The sequence below is a fragment of the Atractosteus spatula genome, chromosome 12 (genome assembly GCF_055471065.1).
Source record: "Atractosteus spatula isolate fAtrSpa1 chromosome 12, fAtrSpa1.hap1, whole genome shotgun sequence".
In the NCBI taxonomy this organism is placed as follows: Eukaryota; Metazoa; Chordata; class Actinopteri; order Semionotiformes; family Lepisosteidae; genus Atractosteus; species Atractosteus spatula.
Genome location: NC_142717.1, coordinates 38,386,791 through 38,398,824, shown reverse-complemented (window position 1 = coordinate 38,398,824; position 12,034 = coordinate 38,386,791). Strand labels below are relative to the sequence as shown.

The window sequence follows — 12,034 nt, the reverse complement described above, 5'->3', positions numbered from 1 at the left end:
AGGCTCAGAATGGAACTGAGGTGATTGTTTAAAAGCAAGGTATGGTCTTGTGAAAGAGACCTAAACCCTGCAAGTCACTTTCATAAAGGAAAAAATACACATGTGCATCTTTATCATTTTAATTTTTTAGATATGCATTTACACGCATATTATAAAGCAAATTAGCAAACAAATATACAAATACCTTAAGCTGGTCTGCAACAAATCAAAAATTATACCTGGCACTAGTGTTCAAAATAAAGAAATAGGAGGGACAAATTCTGCAGCTTGTGGCATTTTCTTCAGTCCAGAGCTATCATTGAGCAGCACCAGAATGGCAACATAACAGGAAACTGAACAATCCACTCTCAACAACCAAATCCCAATATGCTTTGAGTTGCAGTATGTTAATGAAGTACATTTTTAACAGTGCAGGTGCCTAGGCGGTTTCTGGATTGAATTATTTGCGTAGCATCTGTAAGCATGAACAAAACAAGTATCCATATGTTCCTGGATCTTTTCAAGTGATCCTCCAGTAAGGTAAGGATTGTGCCATAAACACACCATGCTGTCAGTTCTACCATCACTCTGTTAACATGAATAGGATCATCTAAAGCCTGAGTGCTTTCTTTGGTAGGCAATTAAAAAGTAATGTATTCATTGTGTCTACCACAGTATGAAACGATACCTGCAGTATGTCTCTCAACAGACAGAGACACATAGCCTTTTATAGACTTTGAAGACACAAAAATGGAAAACACTGAAGACAAAAAAAGCTTTTCAAAGGCACCATGAGTCAACAAAGATATAAAAGTCAATCTTATTCTGTGAGGTGGTGAATGCTTCAGCCTGAATATTTGCCTTTGAACTGAAAATCAATACATTTGTTACATTACAATTCAGTGAGTTTAACACTTTGGATTCATAGAAAACCAGGCAATGCCCATCTGCAGAACTCCTGTTGCTTCTGCACTGTACTGTGACTCAAGGCTTGCACTACTGTGCTTAGCTTTCACAATCAGAAGGGCACTCCCTGGCCTTTCTAGAACCAAAAGAATTACATCCACTAACTCTACACGCGAGTAGTGTAGCACCAATGCTGCCACTGTAGCTTCCCTCTCGGTTATCCACATTTGGCTAGACAGAAGCCCAAACTCACTTCATGGAGGGCTTGCTGCTCCTGTTAACCATTTTTTTCAAAAAAGGTATAAATTCAGAAAAGTAGCCTATCATTTACAGATTCATAAGGTGAAGTAGCATTGCCTGGTCCCTATTTAGATTTGCACATATACGGTCAACTTGACAATTCTTCTGTCGTGGTGCAATGCCACTTTAATGATTTTAACTGGACACAAAAGTGGCAGTGGTTGTCTTCAATTACACATTAGAACACTGGGGGCTTCATTAGCAATAACAAGGCAAATTGGGGGGAAATAAAAGTGTAAAGAGGAACCTTTAGCTGTTACGATTTAAATGGCCAATTTATTGTTTTCGCCGTGGCAATGGGAGGCAGCGTTTTAATGCTGCCTAAATCCATCTGAGCAGCATTAGGGTAGTATAAAAAATCACCAGCCTGCATCTCAGGTTTAAACCTGTTGTATAATTTTGCATCACTACCGTTAAAACCCACCATTAGAACAACTTGTGTTCTGTACTACCCTGGTACCAAGATACTCATAGACTGATCTACTTTTAAAAGAAAAAAAAAACAAAGCTGGTTTAAAAAAATTAAAGAAAAACACAGCTCCCCTTCACCAGGTGAATTATTTGTTTTAAATACACAAAGTTAACTTTCGTTAGCTGGGTTAGTGACAAGTTTAAATACAGGAGTCTGCAGCACTTAAGGTATTAGATTTCAGTCTGAATACAAGTGTTCTTCACAGCGCTAGGCGGCTGGGGATTGTTATTATTGGTTTCTTTTAAAGATTCCCCAGAGTTGGAGTCCATCTCAGTGGAATTCACAACATTGACATTCTCCTCCGCTATGTGGCAGAGCGGTGCGCCATCAGGACAGGGGGCAGGGGCAGGGGGCAAGGGGCTAGTGCCCTGGGAGGGGCAGTTCTCCAGCCGGTCGTTCTCCACCTCGGGCAGGGGACTGACCGTGGCGAAGCGCGGGTGGTAGTCGCTGGAGCCGTGGCTGCAGGAGGTCTTCATGCTCTCCAGGTCGGAGCAGCTGAACTCGGAGAAGTGGCTCGAGTGCGAGTCCGCCACCGAGGGCACGCTGTCGCTCAGGGAGGGCGAGTCGAACTCGCTGGAGTTGGTGCTGCGCTGCTCCAGCAGCTGGGCGTCCATGTCCTCCCTGGTCTCGTTGATTTTGGTGCTGCCCTTCTTCCTCAGCTTGCCCTTGCACTTCTTGCCCGCGCTGGCCTCCTTGCCCCACTTGGCGGCGCTGCCCTTGCCCTCCGGCGGGCAGGCCTGGCCGCTGCGCCCGGGGTTACCGCCGTCGTCCACGCTGCTGCCGCCGCTGTGGTGCCGCAGCTTCGCCGGCTTCGACTCGATGTCCACCTGCACCTCCAGGCTGTTCCCCTCTCTGCAGGCACACGGGGGGAGGGGGGAATAACTTCAACACAAATAACAGCCTCCAGGACTTCAGTGCACTGCAAAATGAACTGGTGGTAAAGTCATTATCCCCTCTGGCTGAGGGCCAGTTCTGGAGAGGAAAACCATTCAGCAGAAAGATTTCTGCTAGGAGCTCAGGGCTGGCCAGCAAATGGAAAATGTGCAAAAGATCTGTTTATTTTTAATAGCAAAGAATCATCACAGCCCTTCTAGGACAAGAAGTATCTAAGAATGTGCTGTAGTCTATCCTCCCACACAGCTGAACAGTAAGAATCTGGGACTTGATGAACCTTTGGATCGAGTAACCACTAGGTGGCGTGAATATTTCACTGCAGTGAACAAGCCGTTTAGAATGAATAAGGAAGATATTCACATTACTGGTATTATATTAAAATTGCCTGTTAGCATGGCCAAAAGTGAAGAGAACAGAGTCAGCTGTGTTTTCAATTGTACCCTGGGAACATTTGAGAGCCCAGTATGTTGTGAATGAGCTACAGGGTGAAAACAACCCCATTGAAGAGTTAACTTCAACACCACCTCAGAAAAACTCTTAATTCAGTACAAAGAGTGAAGCCAGGGCAGTTCATGAATAGTGGCAATGTGATCTATGGTCGTTTAGTGAGCAAACTGAATTATAGCACTCTGAAATAAATGCATTTTCTGGATTGAAGATCCAAGTTTACCACCAAGCAGAGTTAGTAAAGAATCAAAGCACAAGAAAACAAAAGCGCGAACCAAGATCGTCAAGGAAGCTCAGCAGCATACTGCAGGTTCCAGTAAGCAGCCCCGCACACAGCCCTGATGGTGAAATGTTAGTCCTGGAACCATGACGTTACCCCATTTCCTGACATTTCACTTCAGCTTTAAACAATGACTAACGTCATCTAGTTGATATAACAGGAAGGCGGTTGTGGGATTTTCCTTTAACCCGGCCCGAGTTAACAGGATGTCAACGGCCGTGACATTCCCGAGCTCAAGAAGAGCCGTGGCTTCAGACTGCCGACTCTCCCCTCACCTGTCCAGAGGCATGTAGGAGTTGAGAATGGATCCCGCCATTGCTTTGGTACTAGCGTTGTCGCTGATTGTCCCCAGGCTGACCGTGCCCGACTCCCCGCTCAGGCTGTAGCGCTCCTTCTGCACGTCAGCCTGCACCTCGAGCCTGCAAGAGCCAGCAGCAGACATCCCCGCGTCAGCCGGAAACAGGCCAGCGGGAACGGCCGGGAGAAAACAATGGCCCGTGTGCCAGAACAGCTTGAAGGACGCCAAAACAAAACCCACAACCCGAGAGAGAGCCCATGTCCTCGAACCCGAGAACAGCCTGCGGACCTGGCCGGGATGTTCTCGGAAGAAAGCCACGAGTGTGTGGTAAAGCGAGACGGAGCGGACGCGCACGGCGCACCTGTTGAAGCAGCTGACCATGGCGCTGCCCGACAGGCTCCCGGTGATGCTGGCGCCCGCCAGGGCCATGGTGCTGGCCGTCTCGCTCAGGTTGTCCCGCATGGCGCCGATCCGGTCCATGTGGCTGCCGCTCGCGCTCAGGCTGCCTGTCATGCCCCCGACGCTGCCCTCTCCGATACTCGGGTTGTTCCGGGTCTCGGCCACGGAGGTGGTGTCTGAAATGGCCAACGCCGGCAGCAGGTCAGAACCGCGGGGCCCCCCGTTCAGCGGCCCCAGCAGGATCCCTGGGCCGGAGCTCGGAAACTCCCGACGCCCACCTGGGGCACAAGCAGCAACAACATGGCTCTGCACCAGCCTCCCCCCCCCCCCCTGAAGCCACTCTTCCTGCCTGAACTGTCTGGCGCGGCCGGTCTCCGCCACACGCAGGAGCCCGGGGAATGGAGAATTGGCCGGTCTCCGTCACACGCAGGACGCAAACTCACCGGTTGCCGCGGTCCCGCTCCCGACATTGATGTCGTTTTCGTCGTCGAACTCGATGCGCACCCCCTTGCCGTTGCCCGCCGAGACGCCGCAGCCCCCGCTCCGGCACAGGGAGATCGGCACCACGCCGTACACGTAGGCCAGCATGATGGGCACTCCGATACCTGCAAGGCAAGCGGGGGGAGGTTGACCGCGGCTCCTCTCCCACAGGCGAGCGAGCACACTGGTTTAGAAGGGACATGCCCGAGACGGGCCTTCCCAGAAACCTGAGCTCGGACGGCTCTTCCGCCCTTCTCGGCTGCCGAGCTCGTGAAGACGCGAGGACCAGAACCCAGGTCATTTTCTGTAGCTAGGCTCTTTTGATTTGCAACCTGCAATCTTTGCGATTTTTCTTTTTCGTGCCGACTGAGGTGACTCTCTGCGATCCGGGCTCAAACTCGCAATGCCTATATTATACATTACAAACCGGGAATGCATCACCCCAGATAAACTCTTGTCCATGACTAGGAATGTGCCTTTTCAAAAGGCGAGAAATGAAGAAACTGAACATGCAAGCTTGAGTGAACAAACAGTCGTTTGTTTGGACGACCTTTTCTCCTCTGATCCAAAATGACATTGCAATTCCTACATTAAAGCAGGATAGAGGGGACATTTATTATCCATTATATTGTGCTGCTTTACCCATAAAAGGAAAGTGCTTACCAACAGTTACTGCTGCCACCACCGGAGAGACTATTACAGACAAAGTCACACCACCAGCAATCACCAAGTTCCTCTTGTGCTTTGAGATATCCTTTCCTTCATAGCGATTGTGAATCTGGAAAGGAAGGACATTTAAATCGCGTATTTCATTCACATCCTAAACCAGAGTTCAAATCCAGGTCTCCAGCCAGCTAGGAAAGGTTCATTCGGTAAGCTCAGGAGGAGGAAGGGGAGCACTACAGGAAGAGACAAACCAGCACAGACTTTACCGTGAGAAATAACCTACTATTGCAAAACGCTTGGGCATTGTTTTACAATCCTTAATTAAACATCGGGTGAGAAAAACTGATTACAGAAATTTTTACAAAGAAGGAATGAGAACAGATATAAACACAGGACCCCTAAAGTAGCATCATCTCTATTGCTCACTGCAGCAAAAAGAGATTGGGGGACCTCTTTTCTTTACACTGGGAGATAACCCCATGCAGACAATTGTATGGTTTATATGAATGATGGTTAGCACCAATGAACCTGTAAAAGCCAATCAAGCTAAACACTCCTTTCTGCTGGGAATGAATTTTAAGGTAGTTCACTATCCACTTTAGCTCATATCTAGAATAGAATATGAAATAGAAAATTCTCCACTGCTTAAATTACTGTTGTCCCTTTTCTTCAAGTCTTTGGATGAAACTCTACAAATAATACTTAAAAATGGTTACAATGGGCAGAAGATTTCTAATGTACTCTCAGAAGCCACTTGTATATTGCAAAAAAGTGGAATAAAAATATCACAGTATTATGCACAAATAAATGCAGGGGGTTTAGTTTTTCATTCCTACATGAAATTCATTGATGCTTGCATTTACTACACTGCCGGTTAAAATACATTAGTTCTGTAGCCAAGCCCTACAGTCCTTCTGCTGCTCACTTGGGGAAAGAAAAGAAATGGATTTTCACTTCTCAGAATGAAAGCGTGTGGACTGTTTGATATTGCCAATCTTCCCTCTTAATGGCATCTAAAACCATTTGCAGGCTTGCACCCCTCAAACAGTTTTGCAGAAGACAATTTACAAGGAAAAAACCCCTCTGAAAGCAAGGTTTTATTTGCACTTGCCATTTTCTTTCCCTGTGCCATGAGAGGAATGGAAGGCAAAAGCTTCTTGGCAACCCTGCTACCGTGCCGGGTAGCAGGAGGGCAGGTTAACTCGGGAGCAGCTCACCTTTCTGCCCACGTACACGGGGATCCCGATGATCATGGCTGGGATCGCGATGCCAGCGATCAGCGCAATCCCCACGGGGGCGCCCACCAGCGTGCCCAGCTGCCACAGGATCTTCTTCTTGCGGCTCCAGGGCTTCTTGCCCCAGAAGGTGCACCCCGACGGGCTGCGGGAGAGAAAGCCAGTCTGGTGGACACACGCCAACAGAGCACCCGGCCCGGGACCACCCACCCGCCTGCCCTGCGACCTGCGCCCACGCTCTGCGCGTTCCACGTGCGCGCGCTGCTGTACAATTCAGGGCAAACAGCTGCGCGCCACAACCGTTATTGTGTATTCAGGAAGGCCTGTTCCCGTTTGGCAGGCCTTTAGTAGGGAGAAGTCCAAATTGAAGCACTGATTATAATTCAGGGTTTTAACCATACAGCAAAATGCTTCAAGGATATTTCTGACAAGCCAAGTAACATTTAACGTATTTTTTTAAACTAAACAATTAGGTACATCTGTCGATTAAGCAGAGAAAGATTCCCACCCCACCCCCCATCCCGAGTCTCCTGTAAACTCTCTTCCCCAGCCTGCTGGGTTACCTTAAATAGTGCAGGTCAGAGATCTCCTTCATGCAGAGCCAGCAGAACTCACAGCCGCACACCGCACACGTCATGTGATTGCAGCTTCCGTCGTTCATCTTGATGATGTACGCGGCACATCTGGGACAGGGCTTAATGTCATCGGCTGCAGAACAAGAGCCCTCCGTCAGTCTTGGAGACGGACCACCCAAAGCACAGCCAGTGAAATTCAGAAAGCTCAGTGGATCGACAGGAAAAGGTTCCTAATGTAAAGGATACCTGTGCACTACCATCATATGATAACTTCAGGCTGGTTCTCAGGTACTCAAACAGCTTTATCCTTTCCCATTCTAACAGCGCCAGTGTCTTCTATGCACTTTATCAATAATTCTATATTGTAGACTTAAAATGCAACAACACTGAACTTCTGAGCTCAAACAATTAGTCCAGTTGATTTAAATAAAGACAAGAATAAAATCACTCATTGAGAGCATAAATGTGATCTATTTGACACTAAATAAAACCTCAAGCTCCATTTGTAACAATTAAGAATCACAGATGACCTAGAGTTTTTAGATTAGAGTACACATGCAGGTTTGCCAGGAGTCCGAGTTGACATGCTCAAGTAACCGGCTCGCAGCAAGGAGACGTTCCCTTCCTGCTGCACACGTTCACACACTGAGCTGCCCTCGGGCTCCATGGCTTCTACCTGCGCAGCTCTGGGACAACCGGCTACAGCTGTGATCGATCGGGTGACAGAACTGCAGAGCGGCTCGGCTTATTTCAGTCCAGCAAGCTCCTACCATCTACACTCAGCCAAATGTGAAAAATGCACTTTCATCATTTTTTCCCGCAGGAGGCCCAAAGGGTTTAGAAAAACCCCACAAGCAAACAGATCCCCACGACAGGAGAACAGCACCAGAGCGGGCTTAAAAGAAAGGGTATAAACTGACAGCAATGTGTTTCGGACTACCTGATGTGGGCAACCTGGAATGTGTAAATCTGAGTTATGACGACATCTTTTATTAAAAAAAACACTACCCAGAATGCAAATGGCACAAGGAACTAGCACTAATAACATGGACCGCTATCGTGTTAATGTTTACAATTTTATGATGCAGTAAAGCCTTTAAAAACGAGGCTCGGCTCTTTTTATACAATTCCCAGTAACCCTGTTATAAAAGCTATGGGATAAGAATATCACCTGACTTTCACTGTACACAAATGGCCCACAACAAGTACTAATCTAAGTCCATTCCACTCTGTCCTCTGAAGCAAATGTGCAAGGATGCCCATCAGTTCATTCTAGGCCCCAGCAGGCAGTAAGGCAACAGTCCAGGAAAGGAGCAACAGGAAGTGACCGTGTGCAGACCTGCGGCCCCGGACTCCTGGCTGTAGCTGAGCGAGGAGGAGCGGATGGTCCTCAGCCGCAGGCTCTGGGCTCTCTGCTGCCGGGCGGCATCGCAGGTCTGGTTGGGGTGCCAGATCTGCTTGCAATGGTAGCAGAACTCTGTGCTGCACCCTTCACGCCCACAGGTGATCCGAGGACAGCTGGCACAGCCAAACGCAATCACTGCATATCTGGAAAGAGAAAGATGGGCAAGACCTTCAGCAGAGCAAAATTTGAAATCCTCTTCGCTGTCTTTCATTAAACCTCGAGGGCGCACGGATATAAGACCAGGGGTATTCCACGTGGCACCCATGAGTCCATTACATCATTGGTTATCAGTCTTTTCTCCTGTGGCCAGTAATCCATATCTTCACTTCCTCCCCAATGTAACCTGTGACCCATAAAGTATCTGGGGTATGCATGGTTTTCACCTTGGCAAAATGGAATTAGAAGAGCCGATAAAATGCAGATAACAGCAGCCGTGGCACTGTTTATCCGCATAACCATTCAGGAGGCCCCGGCGGGGTGGATCTGACGAACACCAGTCTAATGCCCCGGGCTCACAGGGAGGCAGGACTGCGGCTCCAAGCACCATCGCAGGCAAAGGCGGGAGGACCCTGTAGCTGCCAGGAAAAGGAAAGTGCCCACACTCTGGATGGCATGTCCACCGCCGGCTGAACACCCAGTTGTGTTCCACCCTGCCCAGCAGGTTTCCACACATCAGCTCCCTGCCGAAACCGTTCCAGACCACTGGTACTGCAGCGTCTCTCTGCATAGGCGCCCCCGTGTTTCATTTCAAAACAGAGGTCAGCCTGACAAGTCTGTCACGTGAATTTGACCAAGGTTTTCCTATGGGCTGACCTTGTGTGGTCAAGTCGGCACATGCTGGAAGCGCAGCTCAGGTGGTGCACTATTCAACATGAAAAAGAAAGGTCACAGCTGACTCCAGCAGCAGCAGCAGCAATGGAAATGACCCTAATGGTAAGCACATCACCTTGCCAGCTGGAGGGTTTCACCAATGCAATAAAGAGTGTTCAGGACATAGTATGTAACAGCTGAGCTCACACATCCTCTCTGAACAGAGGAGTCTTGAGCGGAACCTCCGACCTCTGTGGGCTCATCTTCACCACTGAAGGGTGGGGATGGAAAATAAGAGGGCTGTGAAATTAGGAGAACAGAGAGGGGACAGCGAGTCCGACAGAGAAGGAAAGAGGGTACGGAGAGAAATAAAAGGACCGAAGACAGGACTGATTACTCAGGTTTGGGATGTTCAATTAAAAAAAAATGCGGGACCAGTTCGCACACGTCTTGTCATTAGATGAAAGGAAACAACCTAACCCAGCAATGACTTCACTCCAAGTTCATTCTGCACGATTTCAAGTCTCAAGATGAAGGATACCGTTTTCAAGCTGGCAAAACGCATTTAATGAGGCAAGCTGATAAAATGCAGACCCTTATCTGCATAATTATTCACATGCCAGACAGCTGCATGGAACAGTTCTATTGTGGTGTGAATAAAGGCAACTGGAATGAAGAGCCCACAGGCAGAAGCAATCTATACATTAATTTCACCCCTTGACTAATACAAGTAAAACTCCCCTGCCAAAAATCCTGAGACAATTAGAACTAAAGTATTGCTCAAAACACAAACAAACCTATTGAAGGCTATCACAGAGGTTGAGATTTGAGTGTATTCACATGTAAATCAATGCAACATCGTGAGGTGGAGTTAACTGCCAGTATATAGTTCCTACTCAGTTAAACCTTATATTATCGTTAGGATTACCTAAGGATACCCATCTTAAAAATCCTAAACTGTAATACCTCCCTTAGCACTGTCGTAAGGATCAGAACCAATAGAAAATAGACTTTGTCCTGTCTGTTATTTTAATTGCTCCAAATACACCTGCAGAGGAATACATCCTGGTATGGTACTTCTGTTAAAGTCAAGAAGCAATGAAAACCAGTGTGCACCCGTGTTCTCAGTGCAACAAGCTGTGGCATGATCTGTACGTTTACTGTACAGCACAACCAGGATGTATGATAACCAATTTCCTGCTTTGCTTTTGTGCAGTCCGGTTGCAAACTCGCCTGTTTTTCTTAATATTCCCAAGAGCCACAGCCCATCCCTTTCTGGCAGATAACTAGAACCTTCCTCTGATGCAGAACTGGAGAAGGGAGATGGTTAATCTTCTCGAACTCCAGCTGAATGTAACGGTGCGTAGCCAAATTTTTCTTCTGTAGACAGTAATTTAAAAATTCCTTTCTGCATCAAGTGGGTTTTTAATTATGCTCTGTGGTAAAAATAGCAATAATACCATTCCCGATACCCCAATGAAGTCCACTTAAGTTGCTCGTAAGTAAGAAATAGTGCTCCTGGGAACACGCACACATCCGGGATTCAATGGGAATAATTTCCTCTATAACCAACGACATCCCACACTAAGCAGGGCATAAGCGCATGGGGTGGAGGGTAGGGGGGGGACAACATTTATGGAGTTAGGTCTAGGTTTCACAGGTTTAAAGGCAAAGTCTGTATTAGTACAGTAGTCGAGCTGGGTGGGTGAGGGCTACTTGCTACAGTCAGGAGAAATGTAATCTCTGCTATGTGGAGAGTCAGCACACCCAGCCTAGGGGTGTGTCAATAGCCCATGCTTGATTGAGCCCTGGACTTGCAGGGGGACCAGGGGCTGTGGAAGTATCCAGTAGAGAGACTGGGAAAATAAGGTCTTAAATCATAAAGCAGCAACCAACCTAGTTAACACCAGTATCATCCTTTAAATCCACAGGTAAGATGGGGCAGCAGTGCGGAGTAGTGGTTAGCGATCTAGACCCATAAAAGGAAGGTTGTGGGTTAACATCCCATGTGACACCTGGTAAAATACCCAGCTGTATAAACGGATGCAAATGGGGGCCACTTCAGATAAAAGGATAAGCTGAATAAACACATTTAAGATCAGACACAGCAGAGACGTAACCCGAGGCATCTACAGAGAAATTCCTGCACTCGAAGCCTCTGGAACTCCTGGTGGTCTTTTACTGTAAAGATGCCACTGAGGATGCTGCACAGCGCGGACTGTACTGTGGGTTTCTCTCATCCCATTACACAGTAGAGGTAGAGAGAGAAAAGGTTTCCGCTGGCAGTGACAGTATGCCCATTAGATAAAGAGTGACTGGTCAGATTTCCCGGCTACAGAGACGTCCCTCATTCAAGTACTGTACCTTAGCCCCTCCTTCCAAAAACCACACAGAGCACTAATGTGATAGTCATGACGACATTGCTTCAGTCCTTAAGCAAGCAGTGGTCTGTTAGAAACCTTGAAGAGAACTCGGCGTATTTCTGTATCCGGCCACTAAACTGATTTCTGACCATTAAAGGGTTAACTTCTTCAAGGAGTTCAACACTCATCTGCCATCTTGAACGGACGACTCCTGAACCCCGCTCCAACGATCCATGTTACACAGTGCACGGAGCCGTGCCAAGGTTTTTATTTTCTCTGACCCGTAGATTCTCGGCTGCTCCCAACAAAGGATCAAAACAAGCAGCTCCGGAGCTGCGGAGACATCTTCCAGCTGCACAGCCAAGCCCATTGTTTCCAGAGGAAAATGTGGAGCAGATGTGTTCCCCCCTGACTCAATGAACTAATAGTTTCCATTTACAGGTATGCCTAATACAGAAATGTGCCAGGAAAGAAAAAGGAGCGCCTGGAGAGGAAACTGGGGTGGAATAACAATCGGGGTGAACC

The 12,034-nt window shown here is 47.8% G+C and overlaps 1 protein-coding gene across 1 annotated transcript in view; it reads right to left on the bottom strand.

The window, feature by feature from the left end:
- Window positions 1-104: 104 nt before the first annotated feature.
- Window positions 105-12,034, bottom strand: part of rnf19a (ring finger protein 19A, RBR E3 ubiquitin protein ligase) — a 48,553-nt gene continuing 36,623 nt past the window's right edge. The window contains exons 3-10 of the mRNA XM_088928571.1: window positions 8,271-8,479; window positions 6,920-7,064; window positions 6,339-6,501; window positions 5,119-5,233; window positions 4,419-4,580; window positions 3,938-4,151; window positions 3,554-3,697; window positions 105-2,509 (exon numbers count right to left, since the gene is read on the bottom strand). Of these exons, the coding sequence (XP_088784697.1) occupies window positions 1,828-2,509; window positions 3,554-3,697; window positions 3,938-4,151; window positions 4,419-4,580; window positions 5,119-5,233; window positions 6,339-6,501; window positions 6,920-7,064; window positions 8,271-8,479 (1,834 nt within the window). The 3' untranslated portion in view covers window positions 105-1,827. The remainder of the gene's footprint in view (window positions 2,510-3,553; window positions 3,698-3,937; window positions 4,152-4,418; window positions 4,581-5,118; window positions 5,234-6,338; window positions 6,502-6,919; window positions 7,065-8,270; window positions 8,480-12,034) is intronic.